The sequence below is a fragment of the Pterocles gutturalis genome, unplaced genomic scaffold (assembly GCF_000699245.1).
Source record: "Pterocles gutturalis isolate BGI_N339 unplaced genomic scaffold, ASM69924v1 scaffold43883, whole genome shotgun sequence".
Lineage (NCBI taxonomy): Eukaryota > Metazoa > Chordata > Aves > Pterocliformes > Pteroclidae > Pterocles > Pterocles gutturalis.
In genome coordinates, this window is record NW_010119582.1 from 1 (window position 1) to 19336 (window position 19336).

At 45.1% G+C, this 19336-nt stretch overlaps 1 protein-coding gene across 1 annotated transcript; it reads left to right on the forward strand.

Annotated features, from left to right (window-relative positions):
- The first annotated feature begins 4209 nt into the window (after positions 1-4209).
- Positions 4210-16882, forward strand: CTTNBP2NL (CTTNBP2 N-terminal like). The gene is made up of 4 exons (XM_010076615.1): positions 4210-4314; positions 12029-12259; positions 14125-14232; positions 15040-16882. Exons 1-4 carry the CDS (start codon positions 4216-4218, stop codon positions 16507-16509), a joined length of 1908 nt encoding a protein of 635 aa, XP_010074917.1. The 5' UTR covers positions 4210-4215; the 3' UTR covers positions 16510-16882.
- Positions 16883-19336: the final 2454 nt, after the last annotated feature.

Sequence of the window (19336 nt, forward strand, 5' to 3'; positions counted from 1 at the left end):
GCGGCCGCACGGTGGTGGTTGTTCGGGGGCTTGAACGGGAATTTTATGTATTTGCTTCATCCAAAGTAGCGCAAGAGAAATAATGGGGTGAGGAGGATTTTGGGGGGTGGGTGTCCTTGCTCCTTTCAGTTCTGAGGTGCAGAGGGATTTAGGCGCTGCTCATCTTACCCTGGTGCTCTGCAGTTCCGATGCAGTGCCAGGCAGCACTGTGAATGCACAGTTGTAAAAGTGTACGTTAGGTTTTTATGGTATAAACACATCACGTCATTATTACAGCAACAGTACACATGCAGCAGCAGTTTTTAAAAACTTGTCTATCAACAGTTTTGAAACTACTTGTTTAGGTTCTCGTATGAATGTGATTACACGACTGCCCGTACAGGCTCCTGGAAAATACCAGTTCCTCTTCAGGGACAGGAAAAAAAAATGAAGCTGATTCAGGATTATAGACATAGAGGCATTGTTGCATTGGTGCAGCCGTAACTGTGGCTTAGGAAAGGAAATACCCTCCTTCAGAGGAAAAAAGGGACAGCAAGCTATGTTCTTCACAATTTTCTTTAAAAAGCAGAAGAGTTTTGAGCCAAGTGCTTGCAGAATATCTTGAAGCTTCCCCTTCAGTCCCCTGTCTGTGCCTGGGCTGCACGCCCCAGCTGCTCTCTGGTCGGTGCCTGCTGTGTAGTGACTCAAACCTTCGCTGGAGTCGGTGGGTGAGGTTCTTTTGCGCTGGAAATGTTGATTAATTTGGTTTGTGCTTATATGTATGTGAGTCCAAGCGACATGTCACCTCTAATGGTTTCATAATCGTTGCAGCGCGTTTCAGTGCCTGGTAGAGCTGCCACGGTCCAGGAGCTTATCTCTTGTTCCTGAAGTGGCACATGCCAAAGATAACTTACCCCGGTTTGTTCGCTTGCATGGTTGTCCGCACACTTCAACTGGTCTTGTTATTTATTTTTAGTTAAATACTGGGAAATAACTCTGAAAAGAGGAGTTTTATCTCTCTCAAGGGCAGATATGGGTCTGCTGAGGAGACTCTGTAATGGCCCATACCGTGGCTAAAAGGAAGTTTACCTTTAGACAAGCAGCACGTAATTATCTTTGTTTATGCTCCAAACTCTTGCTTCTTGTCCAAAAATGGTGGTATATCTCAGACTCAGGGAAAATATTTATACCCTCAGACTAAATAATGAGGTCCTTGCGGTTTGTGATCTGTGTGATTGCGCTGGTCGGGATGTTTCGCTGGATGTAGAGGGGTGATGTGCCCAGGGTATTTCTGGATCTTGTTTCTAAAGCTGTGAAACTCTATCCCTTGGTTAAAGGTTTTGAAATAATGGGTCGGGTTCCCCAGCTGTGTACAGATCTGTTTGGCAGAAAGGGACTGTTTCCAAGGGGGAGAACTGGGTAACTGAATAGGGTTGGCGTGATCTTTTATTAAAAAGTGGGACGAGGGAAAGGACAGGGAGATGTAACCGGAAAGCAGCCTTGGAGAGGTCAGCTCAGGAGCCTGAGACGCTGGAGGGCCAGGAGGGGATTTGGATTTGGATGGGGAGGAGGTGCTTAGGTATCTGCTTAATAGCTCCTTGATCCAGAGGTGTTTCTTGTTCCTGTAAAGTAATAATGTAAAAAGAACGGAGCTTTTTTCCATTTTTCAGCTCCCTAGTATTGACTGGCCCTAAGAAGGGTTGATTGGGATTGTTCCAGATTCAGTACAGCAGGCATCTGTCGGGGTGCTCTAATGCATTAAAACTTTCCCTGTAAATGAGTGCAGAACACAAGTGCAGTTTAGTGTTTGGGCTTTTTTTTAGGGCAGTGACTTTATTGGTAGCAGCTGCTCCGGGGCAGTTGCCTCAGCAGCGTGGGATAACGTATGCAAAGGGAGCAGTTAAAGCTCCTCTGCAGCAGCAGGTTGCACCCAGGGAAGCTGAGGCTGTGCCACTTACATGTCTTTAATGTTACCTGTTGTTGTTGTTGTATAAATGACTCCTGTGCAAACTGGCTCCTGCTCTTTATTTCTGTGGGTATTTTTACCCATATATTCTCGGACAGGGCTTGTTGATGTTATTAAGCTGATTAAAGCCTATAGCCATAGAAGCGGGTTAAGAATAGCAGGGCTTATTTCTGTAACGCTGTGCAGTGCAAGTCACAATGGCAGCATTTAGAATATAGAATGGAAATGATCACTGCCCAGACTAATAGCTTTAAAATGTCAACCTGCAGTTGGTAGCTGTCCTCGCTGTCACAGTGTGCATTCGGTCACTAAGGGAGATGCAGCTGTGTGTTTCCATGTCATCTCTTTGTAAGAGAAAAGCCCTGACGCAGTCACATTGGAAATCCGTGCTCAAAATGTACTGTCCTGGGGTAAGGGGTTAGGTGATACGCTTTGTTCTAAAATCTCAGAGAGAACTCCTTTTTAGCTTTGGCTTAAAATGCCACAAAACTAATATAACTTGATAAATATCTGGCAAAAAAAAAAGTTGTTGCTGTTTACCATCAGTACTAATCCAGTCTTAGCATCTGGGAATTTAGTCTGAACAAGGGCTGAGATGGTTTTGAAATTAAGCCGTGTGTCTCCTGAGCAGACCTTCAGAAGTTCCAGATTTAAAACCTGCCCAGGGAAGCGATTCACCTCAGATTTAGGGACCAACATGAGCATGGTAGATGTTAAAGGCTAGAAACAGGCCCGCTCTTCTCTTAGGTGTGTGTTAATGTGAATTTGCTGCTTCTGTTACACTCTCTCCCTTTTGTATAAGATGAAGAAACTGTAAATCACACTCTTGCATGCGATCTCAGCTAGCCAGGCTCCCTGTGGCGACAGCATCATCGGCAGACGTACCTGAACCCGTGGGAGATGGCCAGGGTCCCGTCCTGGACAGCTCTCCGAAGGTCTGTCCCGGTCTGAGATGCAGCTCTGGCTGAACCGGGACCAGCACTGCCCTGGAATTTCACGTAAAACGCTGCGTGAAGTAAGAATGCGACTGCATGACGAGAAAGCTGCCTGCTTAGCAGAGGGGGCACAGAGCAGGTTTCTGATTTCTCTTGCTGCACGAGGGCTACCTATGCCTCTCTGCGAGCTGAACTTTCTGTTCCCAGCAACTGGAAAACTGCTTTGGCATAAACAAGACAGAACTTGCGTTTGTGCGTAATTCTCCAAGGCACAGCTATGCAAATCAGTTGTGAAGTAGCAGTGACTTCAGAAAATTTACAGTAGAGTTGAGTGTTTTAGCTGGAAAGCTTCTCCAGGAAAGGTTGAGTTAACCCTTTGTCACTTGCAGTGAAGTGCAGTTCGGTCTCTGAGCAGCTGCTTTGTGCTGGAGCATTTTCTGACCGATACAGAGAGTGGCAAAAGATGGATGTGACTCGGACTCAGGAAAGTAGATTTGATGGATGTGCAAAGCTCAAGACTGTGTCATAATTGGGTATATTTGCATCAGAGACAAGGGTTTAGTCTGTGAAATTGTCATTGTTTGTTAACAGAATAATGTCATAAAGAGGCTTATTACTAGGCAACGTTTAGTATATCGGCAAAGACGCAGGAGGGGGAAAAAGCTTTTTGTACGTGCAGTTCAGACAAGGGATCTTTGTTCTTATGTGGGCAGTAAAGTTATATTTAATAAATGATGGTGATATTGAAACAGTTTGAAAGAATAGTAATTAAATGTGTGTTTTTTGTGGCATTGATTTTTTTGTAAAGTGGTTTGGACCTGTTCCATTAGTAGTGCATAATGGCATTCCTAGGAAGCATATCTAGCACCGAAATGTTAACTTTGCCGCTAAACTTGTGTAGGGGGCCTGGTTTGGACTGTATTCATCACAGCTCTTCAGTCTCGTTTCAGTGATGTTTGCAGCTGTGTGATCCAGATGTGTAATTTACACCAGTACGGCTTTTAAATATTTGTGGATTTTTTCCCCCTCTCCTGTTAACTTGGGCTACTTCTTGGTGAATGTTATACTGTTCATTAGCCCATACATCCTGCCTACCCCATCTGGGTGTGCGTATGTTCATGACCCCTTGGGAAAAGGTGGAAAATGCATCTTCTGCAACTGGTCTTGGAAGTTAAAGAGAAAAGTGTTCGACTTGTGTATTCTCCCCTTTCTCCCCCGGGCAGTTTGCAGTCCAAAAAACTGGAAGCTGAAGTTAAATGTCATAGCTTAGAATAGTGATTTTTAATGTACAAAGAAATAACTGGTAAACTATGTTCCATTTTTCAGGTTTTCAGGATGAATCTGGAAAAACTCAGCAAACCAGAACTACTGACGCTGTTTAGCATTCTCGAGGGAGAGTTAGAAGCAAGAGATCTTGTCATAGAAGCCTTAAAGGTATGTTGTGAGTGCCACGAGAAGAGACAAAAGTGACAACAGTGCTGCTACTGGTTCTGCAGAGTGCTTGCATCCAAGGTGAAGTTCAGAGGCAAAGATTTATTGCTGGTTCAGAATCTCATCTGAACACCAGCAGTATTAAGTCATAAATGCTGCATATCGTTCTATGTTTTGGGGTTTGTTCTGGAAAGCTGGCAGCAAGAAGCAGCTGAAGTGGGGCTGGTGTCGGCAGCGTGAGTTCTGTGCTGCTGCCGCCCTCTCGGAACTGTTGATCGGATGGAAGGCTCACCTGCTCTCTTGGAACAGACTTGCAAATTTCTCCTCTGTCCTGGGATCAATCTTCTAATTCTGTGTGGTCGGAATGTGTTACCAAAACCAGCATCGCGTTAATATCTCGGTGTGAGATGCGTGTAATGGAGCACGGAGGGACCAGCAGGAAGGAATGCAGCAGCTCCCTTCCAAAGGCTTTTTCACACATGCCTTCCAATAGCATAAAGCAATTATCTTCTCTGTTGAAATTTAACCTGCAGTTCCCTCTTGCATGAGGAGTTTCATATAGTTAAAGTACCCTTTGACATCATTTGTCAAGTACTCGTAACTGAGAAGAAATTAAATGAAGTTGTAACCTCTACTTGATAATCATGTAGTATGAAATACCAACCTAATCAAAGGTCACTGCTATTTTCCCTTCCTTCTGTAAGGGATCTGCTGTAGTGTTTCCCCTTAAGAATGCGAGGAAAGCTGCAGGTAGTAGGAAAAGGGCAGGAAAAGCTTCGGATCAGCCCTGCCCTGGGCTACCTTCTGAGAGCAACCTCTTGGGAGGATGAAACCCCCCTCCAAAGTCAAGTAACTGCTTCATCTGGTGGCCGGACAGAGTTTCAGAAGCAGAGAACTTCTAGCCTTGCTTTGTCCGTTTATTTGGAATATCCATTTGGGAAATTCTGGCCTTGCTGTGCTTTTTGTGTACTGATAGTAACTGTGGTAACAGCTTCACCAGCTGGAACAGCTTCACTGTGTGTGGCTGTAGTGAAAGGGAAGCTCACCTTGCTAATCTCTTTACTTACTCTTGGTACATATGAAAATGCTGCCGTGAAGAAAAAGCCTTCTAAGGCTGAAGTAAAGATTGAAACCCTGAGAGTTTTCGGTTTGACGTGCCTGGGTTGGGCAGATGGAGCGGTAACGTGCACCAAGAGGGGTCAGAACATGCGGGGCTGGGGAAGCACCGGTCGTTCCACGTGCAGAGGAGTGGCCTGATGGTGGGCTCACGGCTGGCTCTTGTCCTTGGGTGTTACAAGCCCTGTATTGGGCTCTGCAGGTGGATTTCTTTGGAGCCATGATGGTTTTATATTAAGTGCGCACATATGTTGGAAAGAGGTGGAGCGGAACCTGAACTTTGTTAGAGGGTTGTATGACCTTCAACAGTGGCAGTGTTCTTCTCCAGCAGTTACCCTAGACACATAGATGGCAGTGGTTAAAAAGCAGGGGTCAATCTGCCTGTTTGCTTCCCATATAGCAAGAAAAATGCATTTCCCCTCATGGGCTAATTTGACTTCTAATTCAGATTTAAATGCTTCTGAACTCTCTGGATGTTTGAGGCGGATCCTTTGGTACATTACAGGAAAGAACAGGGACTTGCAGAGAAAAAGATTACCTTAATTTGTAAACTTGTGATTTGATTATAGTACAGTCTGCAATAATTGATATTCCTGCATGCTTAGAGAAAAACATCTGGCATTTAGCAGAGAGAGTCCGTGCGTGCAGATGACAAAGCCTAAAATAGATTTCCTCTCCCTCCTGATATCAGGCCACTTGTTGGCTGGCGCTGGCCCTGGTTCTCGCTGTGTCAAAATCGAGCTTCTGAGCCTGGCTTTCCAGAGACAGCTTGCTTGGTTTGCTCCTTCCCTTTCCTTCCGTCTCTTCACCTCTCCTCCCCAAATCTTACCCTCTCTTCCTTGCTGGGCTCTCCCTGGGTGTCTCTTTGTACCCTGCCTGGAGGCAGCATCCCTCCCTTCCTCTGCTGCTGGGAGGAAAGCTTTCACCCCCGGGTTTATTTCTCTGCTGCTCAGGTTCATGTTATAAAGAGAAAAAGTCACCTCTGATTGAAGCCTCTAACATATTATGACTTGCCCTTGCTGGCTTCTGTCCTTCACTGTTTTTTTTCTGTGGTTTACTTTTTTCTTGTGTGTTGTTTTTAGTTGAGTGTTAGGGACCATTGTCTCTGGGCATTTGCCGTGCTCCTGGCCTTGGCTTTTGATGAGTGTTTCGACTTGCCATGTTACTTTGATTCAAACATGAAGTACTCCTTTTAAAGGATTAAGTGACCAAATTTACTGTGTTCAAAATGTTCTTTTCCAGTGCTTCAGTTTGCTTCCTCTATTTTAAAACCTCTTTGAAAAAAAGTGGTGTTGGGTTTTTTTTGCCTTAAAGTAGCTTCCTGTCCACTACATAAATCTCAATGTTCTCCTCAGAGCAGACCTTAAGTCACTTCTTATTGTGCTCCTTTTCCTGTAGTTATAATCATATTCAAGTCATCCAAAAACCCAGATGCTGCCAGAGAGTTGCTTAATTCGAAGGGCTGGATTCTCAGTCCTTATTGCCATGCAGAAAGCATTGCATGTGTGAGCCACAGGTTGGTCTCCTAAAATAGCCCAGCATGGCTGGAAACAATGCAGTACTTAAATGGGGCTCTGTCGCTGTGTCAGAGCACTCTGTTCCCTGCCCTCTGCTCTTTAAATGAGAATTTTCCATACGTTAGAAGTGGAGTTCTGTTTACTTTCAGAAAACAGGAACAGCTTTCTGGCTTATTCTTTTATGTTAATAAGGCTTTAGGTAATTTTCACTGGAATAGAAACTATCTATTTTGTGTTAATGACTGGGAGCTGGTGCTCGTACTGTGATTCACTCCATAAAGCACATTAATGCATTGCACAGTGAAGTGTTCATTTGTCAGTGGGTTTAGAAATTAGGTTCACAGTGCAGCTTCAGAAACTAAGTCTACCTCTTGTTTAAGTTAAAAAAAAAAAAAGAGTTCGGTAATACAAAACCTGACTGCAGATGCTAGTAAATCTTTCACAGATGGGGCAGAATGGGCTTGTGCATCACTTTAGAGCAGCTTAGATCTCTCAGTGCTCCCATGGGTGCTGTCCTGCTGGAACGCGGGCTTTCCTTACAGCTTTTCCTGCAAGTTTGGGGGATTTTTTTGTTTATTTCTTGCTTCAAGCAGCACTCTTTGCCAGTGGCTTTTGGAAGACTGATTCTCTTCACTTTCTCGGTGCCCAGCTAGGTCCTGAGCGAGGAGCAGAGGTGTGGGAATGGCTTCCACGCTGGAACGGCTCCAGCCCTGAATTTCAGCTCTCTGGGTGTTGTCAGGCTCCTTGTTGTAGCAGTGACCAAAGTGCAGCTCGTGGGCACGGTGCAGTCGTCACACACGTTCCGGGAGCTGTGTGTGGCCAGGCTCATACTGGGATTTGCACTGTCTGTGCTATGGGACAGAAGTTCCCTGGGACAGAAGTCGCAGTTTTGTGCCGCTTGACATTTCCTAAGAAAATCTCTTATATTTTTCAAAGCTGATAACAGGTCTTACGTGGGCAAATCTGGGTAGCTCTTGTTTATCTGGTTTGTTCACTTGATATAATGATGGCAATTAAGACAGATGCAGTATTTGAGCAGTTTCATTTCTGCTGTGTCTCTCTGCTAGGCATTGCTTCAGAGCTGCAGCTATAAAGACTTGGATTCCCACTCCAGCATTCTGACATTTATTTTCGTGCAAAAGGACTGGTCCACACCCCCATTTCCCTTCTCTCTGTCAGCGATTGCTGTGACCTCAGCTTGTCTTTATTCCCAATATCTGTCTCTGGGGAGAGAAGCTAATAAGGAAGTTCAAGGCAGCAATAAGCTATTTAAAGATCATGCCACTCTCTGCAACATAAAGGAGGAACTCTGTGCAAATTATTACTGGAGAACTGCATACACTGTAGCTGCAGTTCATTAACTGTGTTTGTGTTGTGCCGAGGGTCAAAACCTAAACTGTAAAATTACAGGCGAGAGTAATATTCTGCTTTGTGTCCAAAAAAATACTTGAAACAAGTCTTGGAAATTCCCTGTTTGATGTTCCAGTAAAACAAGTTGTAAAGATTATTGAAGGCAGAGAGAAATGCTGTCTCATAAACAAGGTTTCAGTAAGAGGAAATCTTTTATTAAAAAAAAAAAAAATTACACAAATAGATTATGGGAAGCATTCATCCCAAAACAGTGAAGCAGCAGCTTTTCCCTGACAGAGCGAAGCCCTCGCTTTGCCTGCCTGCACAGGAAACATCTCTCCAGTTGGGTCAGATGTTCCTTCTGCTCCACAAAATCAGAATGATCTCTTTTCAAACGGACTGGCGGTGGTCAGTTACCCTGTCTCGAGCTTAAAGCCCGCCGGTGTCAAGGGGTACCCTCTCTGCGTCTGCCTAATTCGTCTGATTGCTGGGAGTTTTATTTTTAGGTTAGTTGATGTGCGTAGCTGCTTCCTTTTTTCAAGAGCAGCCCAAGCTTAAGTGTTATCTTCTTTCCTGTTGGGGGAGGGCAATTTAATAGTCTTCAAAATTGCTGAATAGTCCATTCAGTTGTTTTTGGAGTTATGCATTTCCTATCAAAACATCCAAAGTCTGTGTATTTGAGGTGATACAGGTGGAGGTACTAAATTTGAAGATCTCTAATTGCAGAAGATTGCATATTCTCTCAAAACCCTGTTGATGATGTTGGAAGTACATATGTCATCTCTGGTTTTCCAGATGAAATTTTCCGCTCCTAAATTAACAATGCTTTTTGTAACCTTATTTCCTTATTATTGAAACTTGATTTCCTGTGGATTCCTGTGTTTTAAGAGGCTGATGCTGGGATCTAACTTGATTTTTCCACTTTGGTCTCACTAATGGACTATTTTTCTTCCATCATCAAGTGGCTTCTGTTTTGAAAGTTGAACAAAAACTGTATTTAAGACTGAATTCCAGTTCAGACAGGACAAAATTAAAACTGCTGGAGATGTTCATACGTGACCTCTAGCATTAATAGAAGTTGAACTGAAGAGTTGCCTAGTTGGGGAGCGTAAGCCATGGGAGAAGTCACTCGTGTGTGTGACACTTCAAGACCCATATAAAATAACCCGTGTAGGGTATGGCAGGGTGGCTTCGTTCCAGAAGAGCTGTCCTGGTTATTTTGTCGACAGAGGTGGGACCCAGCACAGAGCTGTCACAGGCAGCAGCCTGAAAAATCCATATTTGTGTTTCCAAGTGCACGGTGGCCCCGATGCCAGAGCACTGGATGTGTGTTTTCAACTCAGTGTGGCCCGTGTAGGATGACCTGTTCGAGGCTTTTCCCAGTCTAGACAACTGTAATTAAGTGGTGATGCTCTGCTGGCTATTAAAGAAGAATAGCTGGGCTCCAGAAAGCTGTTAATGTTGTGATAGTCTCATCTGGTCCTCATGCCAGTGCAGGAAAATGGTTAATTGCGCAGAGTAGTGAGGAAGAACTTCTTGTTCTTTCCCAGACAGGAAATAAACCACCCCAGTAAATTCAGCAGAGTCAGAGCCCAGTGCTGCGAGGAGCAGCGGAAAACATGGCTTTGGTACACCCTCAGTACTCGTGAAAAATCAGAGGTTGTAGGTGGTGGGTGTGTCCTTCGTCCCAGTTCTTGAGGCTTTTATTAGAAGGGAGTTGCCCAGAAGTAAACTTTTTGGACATCCCCCTGTTACTTGTGCTGTTAGAGCCCCGGTGCCGTTGGGAAGGGTTTCTCCCATGTTTCAGTGTCACCAGGGTGGGCTGGGTTTGAGGGAAGAGCAGCTCATCTGTGCAAGCAGTTAGGCCAGCTGGATGAATATCCCAGTTTGTATTTACAGACTTTTTACTGCTTGAGTCACTTAGAAATTCCCTATACACTTGTAATGAGGTTTGGTTGAGTCATTTTTATAAATTGTTCAGAATAACTGAAGAGTCCCTGTCCTTCAAAAAAAAAAAAAAAATCCTGTAGCTTTTCCTGTGATTCATTAAATCATGGGTGGCTCATTATCCAGGGCCACCCTCCCATTTCCAGGGCTGATCTTTTCCTTCCTCTTCTTTTTTTTAAATGTAAAGTTAGAACAATATCTTGGCTCTGATCAAAGGTACCCACAGTTCCTGGTGGATGTTACTGATAAGGAGGGAGGGGTGTTTGTGACTGTGAGCTGCTCTCCGGCATTTGTTTGCTGCAAGGGTTAAAATACCACACCGAGCTGGTGCCATGGGATGGATGTTCCTGGTTGGGTTGGGTCATGGGGGAGAAATGGGAGGTGTTTTGGTTTGGGTTTTTATGCCCCTTGTCAAGGTGATGTATGCACCTCTCCCTTTGAGAGCAGAGGTGGACTTCTGGTAATTTTTTAGTGCTAGTCACACGGCTGCATCTCAGAACGCATTCTGCCGGAGCGTGCCGAGTGGCCGGCGCGGTTCTGCTCTGCAGAAGATGCTGTAGGTAACGGCAGAGGAAAGCCGGCATCGTTCAGTAGGGTCTAACCGAGAACGATGCAGAATGGTGCGTAACCACATCCATGCTCTGGAAAAGCAAAAGTCTGAGTTATCCCGCAAGGACTGGTTGCCATGACTATAGCGGATCAAGAAGAATCCAACAGAAGCCCCAGACCTGGAAGGGATTCTCTCTTGGCAGGGCCCTTCGGCTCTGCTGCGCCTGGGGTTGTGCTGTCAGTGACCCGCTGGGATGAACCGCTGACACGGGGTTTCACAAATGCCCAGCATTTAGCCTGTAACCGACACAGCTGAAATCAATGATTGAATTTCTCAGAGCCAGGATAGATCAGCTCGGAGGGCTCTCTGGAATCCAAGTCTGTTTTCCCTTTTTATGTCTCCTGTCGCATGGAGATCTGCTTTCATATGGTTTCTTATCATGATGGTAAACATGTAGATAATATTTTAATATCTGTGTTTATGAAATTGTGGGTTGTTTTTTAGAACTTCACAAGCAGTCATTCAGTAGGGTAAGGCTATTGGTATCCTAACAAACAGATTTTCAGCTGGAATGGCTGATAGTAAACGCTGTAAATGTAAAGCCTGGTACGTGTGAGTTTCCTTAATTCTTATGTGTCACCAGAAGAAACCTAATCATTCCTATCCTGCTGCTTGAGAAACTAAACAACTAAACTTTGTTTAGTCTGGAGGAGAACATTAAGGATTTTATTAACAATTTACAGATTTATAGGCTCTTGCGAGAATAAAACCCTTTAATTGCTCAACGTGAAATTCTTTGATGGTGACATAGTCAAGGAAACTACTCTTCCGCTGATGGAACAGTAAATGATTAAATCTTCTGATATTTACCTTCTTGCCTTTCGCACGGTTGTGGAATGTAAGTCATGGACACAGAGAGCAGGGAGCTGTGGTATGAGGATGTTAGCAGACTGAATATGTTGTGGAGATGCTGTTTTTGAGCAAGACTTGGTTAAAAGACATTGCTGAACTGGAGGGACAGTGAGAAATTAATTGAGCACATGCTTCATATAACCTCCCACACTTATTTCAGAACACTCTTACAGCAGAAAACAAGATGTGAATCATGCTGTGTTAAGATATCTTTATCTCTAAGTGGAAAACTGGGGAAGAGGAATATTAACTACAAAGTACTTTCTTCTTCAGCTAGTTTTCTGTTTGAAGTATATTGAAGTGCAAATTTGTTTTTGTTTTGCAGGCCCAGCACAGAGACACATTCATCGAAGAACGCTATGGGAAGTACAACATCAGTGATCCGTTAATGGCTTTGCAGAGAGATTTTGAGACCCTGAAAGAGGGAAATCACGGTGAAAAGCAACCAGTATGCTCCAATCCCTTGTCTATTTTGAAAGTGGTGATGAAACATTGCAAGAATATGCAGGAAAGAATGTTATCCCAACTAGCTGCTGCGGAAAGCAGACACAGAAAGGTAGGTTTTGCTTCAAATAAAATGTGCAGAAGAAGTTAATAGTTGCATTTTGATAATGTGTTAACTTCAGTAAAAACTAGAGGAGCATAAAGTTGCACAGAAGTCTGAAAGCAAGAGTCCATGGAACTCTGCTTCTTGGAGTCTTGCTATAACGTATTCTCTTTATGCAACTATTAGCTTTTAAAAAAACATGTTTACGTGTTTGTTTTGTCCTGCAGTAAATTTAAACAAATCACACTGATTAAAGTATTTGTCCCTGCTATGTGTTCAGGGTAGAGAATAATTGCCCGGGGGTGCATCACTGGAATCTGCGACTGGGAGGAGCTCTCTGGAGCATCCCAGCAGTCACCTGCATTGCAGCACTGTGTCTTTACCTCTTCACATACTTCTTTTCCATCTTAAAAAATAGATAGGATTTTTGCTCTTAGTTGCATCAGTGGCAGACTGTGGGGTGGTGCCATTACGCTGGGGTCTGGAAGCTGTCTTCTGCCATGGCAGATCTAGGGGTATTTTTGGCTAGTGCCTGTGCTTGGGGCAATACCATCCTGTATTGTTTCAGGTATGTTGCTCTTGCTTTGATTAAACCTTACTAAATCACATACAAAGATCTCCAATAGAAGTAGTCACGTTCTGCTTCTAATCAAAAGGTTCAAAGTTGAACCCTCAGTTTCATTGCATGTGGGTTAAAGTTTATTTTCCTGAAATCTGTTTTGATGGGGGTAAGACAGAGCAAGTTCCTTTTGGTCTCTGGATAATCTGAAACATTTCTGTTGCAGAAACCTTGCTATGCCATAAGCAACCCAGGTTGCCTTTTACACCACAGGCACTGCTTAGGGTGGGCATCTGGAGGTATCTCCAGCTTTTGGTTTGTCCTCTAAGTCACTGGAGGTAACAGCAAGGCTGTGTGGTTCACTCTGCAGCCAAGTATCTGGCTAAATCCTGCTGTTACAGTCAGATATTTTTTCCCCTTCTCCTTCTGTCCTTCCTGTTTCCTCCTGTCAAAAGGTTCCTTGTGTACTTAAAGATAATGAAGCATTGTTTGGAAGGTTAAATTTCAGGAAGACTCTGAGGAGCTGCTAAATTCATGGTGAGCATGTGTTGGGAGAGCCTCGAGTTTTTTGGTGAGATACAGCAGAGTCTCCTGGGGAGTTTGTATTCTGGCGTTTTTGTTGAGTTAATAGAATTTCAATTATTCATGTAATTCAGCGTTGAAGCTGAAGGAGCTCCTTAACCGCGTCCTTATGGCAAGCAGTTTCGTTTCAAGAGCTCATCTTGTTCTTAAGTGGAAGAACAAATTAGTGTTCTTTAAAATAAACTTTGCACTGCAGTCCTCAAATCCCCTGTCAGAAACTGGGGGAGAAGCCTGTATGCATGCGAATTACTGCTGAAACCGGAGCGATGATCATCTTGTGATTGCTCGTGCCCGTGTCCGCTGGTGCGCAGTCGCTGGGGCCATGCTTCTGCTCCCGCTGGGTTTTGTGTTAATGGTCCCACCAGGATGCTCTGATGAGGGCACCGTACAAGCAAGGATGGATAGCGTGAACCTCCCGAGGCTGTTCTGCAGCCTGCAGGAAAAGCGTGCTGTTTAGCTATTTAGTAATGAAATGAAGATACATTCAGTGCAAGGTTTTCCTAACTTCTTTCACAAACTGACTCAACTGTACCAAATAATAATGTCAGACTGTAACTTGTCCAAAAGCGGCTTTTTATGAGATTTCGAGCTGAATTTGGATGTCGGGGGCTGCAGGGGTTGCTCTCCAGTGTCACTTGGCTTCAGGCCGCATGCGAAGGCACCGATCCTCTCCCTGCGTTACGCCGGCTTGTCAGTGTGCCTGGCATTGAAGCGGTGGCTGTTTGTTTGGCAGGTGATCCTGGACCTGGAGGAGGAGCGGCAGCGGCACGCCCAGGACACGGCGGAGGGGGACGATGTCACCTACATGCTGGAGAAGGAGCGGGAGCGGCTCACCCAGCAGGTACGCTTCGGGAGCTGTAATTACCCAGCCCACGGAAACCCAGGCTCCTGGGTGGTGAACTCGGTGGTGATGTCTAATTGCACCCTGTTGAAAGAGCAGGAGGGACCTCCCTCGTCTGTAAGGCGCTCCTAGCTTTTATCATTTCGATATGGAAAACAACCTTGGGTTAATTTTTCAGGGTGTTTTGGTAGCTGAGCAGTGATAAAAGCTATTAATAGGCAATCAAATGCTTTGAAGTCTTACTTCAGCCCAATAGCTGAGAAGTTCTCAAAAACAGGGCTGTGCTTACAAATGACAGGGCTCCCTAGTGCTCAAAATTCAGAATAACTCATGAAAGATCCCGCGGGGGGGTTATTCAGAGATGATAATGAATATGTAGGCTACTGTTCTCTGCTACTCAGGTGCTGTAGAATTTATTAGACATACATAACACATCAGCATTTTAAAGCCTAAATGCCTTTAAAAGGCAAACCAACAAAGTAGTAAATGAGGTGGAAGGGAGCTTTGCTCCAGATCGCTGTTCAATCAGCTCATGGCAGGCTGGGTGCATATCTCACGAAAGGTCAATTGAATTTCATACATGGTATAACTACTAGTAAGTAATAATTCTTAATACATGCAGCCTGAGTCATACAAGGCTTCGTTGCAGATACCTGGGGCAAGAACCTCTTTCTTAGCCATTGCCATCTTTTACTGGAGAATTTCTCCCAGATGCATAGTAACCCCAGTTGCTTTTGGGGCATTAGACTTCATTTACTTTCAGGTTTTGTGGTTCCCTTACAGTCTTTTTTTGTTCTTATCTTGCAGTTGGAGTTTGAAAAATCCCAAGTGAAAAAGTTTGAAAAAGAACAAAAGAAGCTGTCAACCCAGTTGGAGGAGGAAAGGGCACGGCACAAGCAGCTGTCTTCCATGCTTGTCGTGGAGTGCAAGAAAGCCACTGCCAAAGCAGCTGAAGAGGGGCAGAAAACAGCAGAATTGAGCTTGAAATTGGAAAAAGAGAAGAGTAAGGTGAGCAAACTGGAAGAAGAGCTGGCGTCCAAGAGGAAGCGGGGTTTACAGATGGAAGCACAAGTAGAAAAGCAGCTCTCGGAGTTTGACATTGAAAGAGAACAGCTGAAAGCCAAGCTGAACAGAGAAGAAAACCGTACAAAAGCACTGAAAGAAGAGGTGGAATGTTTGAAGAAAGCTCTGAAAGAGCTGGAGGCTTCTTGCCAGGAGCAGAGTCCCACAGAGCCTTTGCAGCCAAGACCCTCGGTGATGTCCAGAAGTGTCGCGACTGACAGTCCCATGGTGAAGTCTGTGTCCTGCCAGACAGAGTGTCTGCAGGCAGACCGAGCAAATCCTGCCAGCACAAGCAAAGCTGCACATACCGCGTTTCCCAGCCCTCCTACACCCACTCATTCCTATGCAAAATCCAATGGCCATTGTGATGCCGATGTGCAGATGGGCAGCGAGATGCCGCAGGCAAATGCAGCAGAGAACCAGGCTCAGAAGGAGAAATCTGCTGGTGCGGCCCCAGAAAGCGCAGTTGAGAATGGAAGTTCTCCCGTAAGAACAGAGTCACCGGTGCAGCTGGTGTCCCAGCTCCCTTCCGGTGGGGTCTCCCTGTCTCCCAGCGGCACGGCTGCCTCCTCCCTCACACCTTCTCCCTGCTCCTCCCCGGTTCTGACTAAACGCTTGGTGGGAGCTTCAGCCAGCAGCCCTGGGTACCAGTCGTCCTACCAGGTGGGGATCAATCAGCGTTTCCATGCTGCTCGGCACAAGTTCCAGTCTCAAGCTGAACAGGACCATCAATCAAGCGGTCTGCAGAGCCCCCCGTCCCGGGATTTGTCTCCAACTCTAGCAGATAACTCTGCCGCCAAACAGCTGGCCCGCAACACCGTCACTCAGGTCCTGTCCAGATTTACCAGCCAGCAGGGACCCATTAAACCTGTCTCCCCTAACAGCTCACCGTTTGGCACAGACTATCGAAATCTGGCAAATGCCGTGAGCCCCAAAAGCGAATCTGGTCACTCTCCAAGCCCTGGCAAGGTTTCCAGCCCACTAAGCCCATTGTCTCCTGGCATTAAGTCACCAACCATTCCTAGAGCAGAAAGAGGGAACCCTCCGCCCATTCCTCCGAAGAAGCCCGGCCTCGCGCAGTCGCCTGCTGCTCCCGCCCCGCTGACCAAAGCCTCCTCCCAGGCATCCTCCATGGACGTGGCCAGTAGCTGCTCCAGCAACACTGTGGTGTCGAATGGCAAGGACATGGAGATACTCCTGCCAACGAGCAGCTAGTCTCCAGAAAAGGGGAATGTGACATTCCATGGCTGAGCGTCCTACAGCTGAGACACTGTTTTTCCACTCCATGTTATTTATTTCCATAGTAGCAGATTCTGTCTGTATAAAGCATTTAGTATATTTTTTTTTCTTTTTTACTAGGTAGGAAAATGTTTTTGTTTATGAAGAAACCTTAACTACAGCTGTACCGTAGCCTCAAACTGTCTCATGGCAACAGTCAAATCATTAGAGATAACAAGAACCATAATCACGTGGTGGGACCTAACTACAAACTCTAATGGGACTGACATGCTACTTTTAAATTATGCAGAAATCTCTTTTGCAGACTTTTTACTCCAGATGAACATTTTATAACAAGTGCCTGAACCAAGCCTGCAATATGAATGTGATTCTCTGAGAAAGGTGAGGAGGGGGACCATCTAGCTGCAGAATTCTTCTGTGAGTCATGAATGTTGAAACCAACACTGGTTTTCTTTTTAATTCTTTCCATTTGCTAAAATAAGTTAGCCAAAGTGCTACAAATTCTGTAAGGTGACCACCAGATGGACGCAGCCAGCCGCGCTTTGTCCTTTAGGACACAGCTCCCAGCTGTTTGAGGAAGCACACAGAAGTTTCTTGGGGTAAAATTTAACCATAACCCAGTCCAGATTACTCTTCTCTCGGTATCCATTGTCCGTGTAGTTCCTTTTGCTCTCCTGTAACACGTCCTGCAGAGATGCCTGTGTGCTTTACATGGCTCAGCTCTGGTTTCTGGTGCGTCACCTTGGATTTTGAAGCTCTTCAAGCATTCTACTGTTGTGTGTAGAACTTCTGAGAAAAGGATCTTGCTGTTACTTGACAAAGATCTCACTAGTACTTGAAAAAAATCACTAGTCCATATGATACAGGTTTTTTTGCAACAGTAACATGGGATCTTCTACTAGAAACAAAAGCAATAATTTTGTTCCTCATCGGTATCAGTTGTGTCTGGCTGACCTGGATTTCCCTCACTAGTTAGCTGTGGGATCTTGCTGGCTTTCCTTGGCTGCAAATATGGAACCAAATCGTTGCTGTCATGTGTAATTGAATATGTATCTATGTGTATGTAGTTTCACACACACATTAAATACACAGGGTATTAGGAAAATCTTTATCTATTCTTGATGTTCTGCCTAATATGAAGAAAATACAGGGATTGAGATTTTAAAAATCACTTAGAGTCGGGAATTGCCCAAGTTTGAGGCAAATTGTGTGGGTGAAAAATTCTGTGGGCCCAAGAGAGGAGAAGCAGCTGATGCCTGTGCAGAAGCGTTTACTCTGAGCAGTGCAGTCCTCGCTGCAGACGTGCTGCCCAGCGGCACATTGTGGCTGGTTTTCTGAGTCACTGCGGCAAGACATAAAGGCAAAGACACCCCAGATCAGTGGCAGAGGATGAGCACAACCCCGAGTTTGTTATCTCAGGTGTTGTATCTGAACTGATCCTAAACTTGGAAACCAGACTCGCCGCCCGTGTCAGGCGATGTTCAGCGTTTCCCTCTGCAGCCGCATCACGCTTACACAGAGCACAGCTTCTCACTGCCCGAGATGTGTTCTCATCCCTGTTTTTAATATTTAATTAGACAAAATACCTCCACCTGTACTGTAGGTGAGATCCCTGCAGCAGCTGGCAGGATGCGCTGCTGGACCTGACCCAAGAGGTTCCTTCTGGCCTCGAGGCTCCTTTGGCAGGACCCCAGAGCTCTCGTGCCGCTTTGGAGCGGCTGTTGTCCAAGCTGACCCCGCTGTTCTCTCCGCGCAGCCACAGCAGGTATCTGGACTGGAACGTGAGGGTTTTACAGACCTGTTAGGAGCCTTTGCAGTGGGGTGTGGTGTGCTGTTGTTTCTAATCCCATAGAACTGTGTGCTAACAGGAGGGAGGCCGAGGCAGCCTGGATTGAAACAGGCAGTGACTCTTCTGGAAGCACATTTATTGCTCTTTTATCTTTGAAGTATCATCAGATTTTTCCTTTTGATGAGAGTAGTTGTAAGAACTGATGGGCAGACGGATTTTGGCCCATGTATCGCTTCCGATTCAAAAGTGAGGCTTTTGTATACACTGCTTTGACGTGTTCCTTTGCTTTTACACTAATTAAATGGTATTATCCCCTTTCTGTAGCAGTAGCTCTAGAGAGAGATGTACTATGACAAAGTCTATAGGAAATGCACTGAGTACTGTTCCTTCTGAAATAAATATGGGAAGGGGTATGCAGAAGAATGTATTTTTGCTAGTAGCCTATCTTCTGAGAGAAACTAAGCACAAGGTATTAAAATGGATCCAACTAATTCAGTAAGACATGTAGAGATAGTATTTAACTGTTGATGTAGGTTCTGTGTGGAAGCAACTAAATATTTCTTCTCTAACTCACATCTGTTATCAGCAGCCGTTGTTGCAGAGTTTGTCACTGGCTCATGGAGTATAATGAAGTGCAAAACGTATACACTAGTATTAATTCATTAACACTTGTAAATTTGTAAAGCCAAATGTACCAAGCTGAAGTCTTTAATCATTTTTATAGCTGATGGCATTAAACATTAACATTCATACTATCAATAAAGGATTTTATTTTTAAGATGTGCAAATTGCTTAAGGAAATGTTTGGAGTCGGGACTGTGTGGACCGAGGCTGCCTGGTCTGAAATGCCCAAAGAAAGGAGATTTCTGTGGGCTACACCAGATGGTGAGCAGTTGGGGCTGGTGGCAGCTGAGCTTTATTGCCCATCCATCTACCCCGCCTGACATGTGTGGTGCCGTCACTTGGGAGGTTCTTTGTGGCACAGTATGCTCCCCACAACCCTGGGTTTTGGGC

Excerpts from the sequence above, each read along its gene's own strand:
- CTTNBP2NL (XM_010076615.1), top strand. The coding sequence starts at position 4,216 with ATGAATCTGGAAAAACTCAGCAAACCAGAACTACTGACGCTGTTTAGC. Across the intron at positions 4,315-12,028 it reads TTGTCATAGAAGCCTTAAAG|GCCCAGCACAGAGACACATT; the intron begins GTATGTTGTGAG and ends TTTGTTTTGCAG. Across the intron at positions 14,233-15,039 it reads GGGAGCGGCTCACCCAGCAG|TTGGAGTTTGAAAAATCCCA; the intron begins GTACGCTTCGGG and ends CTTATCTTGCAG.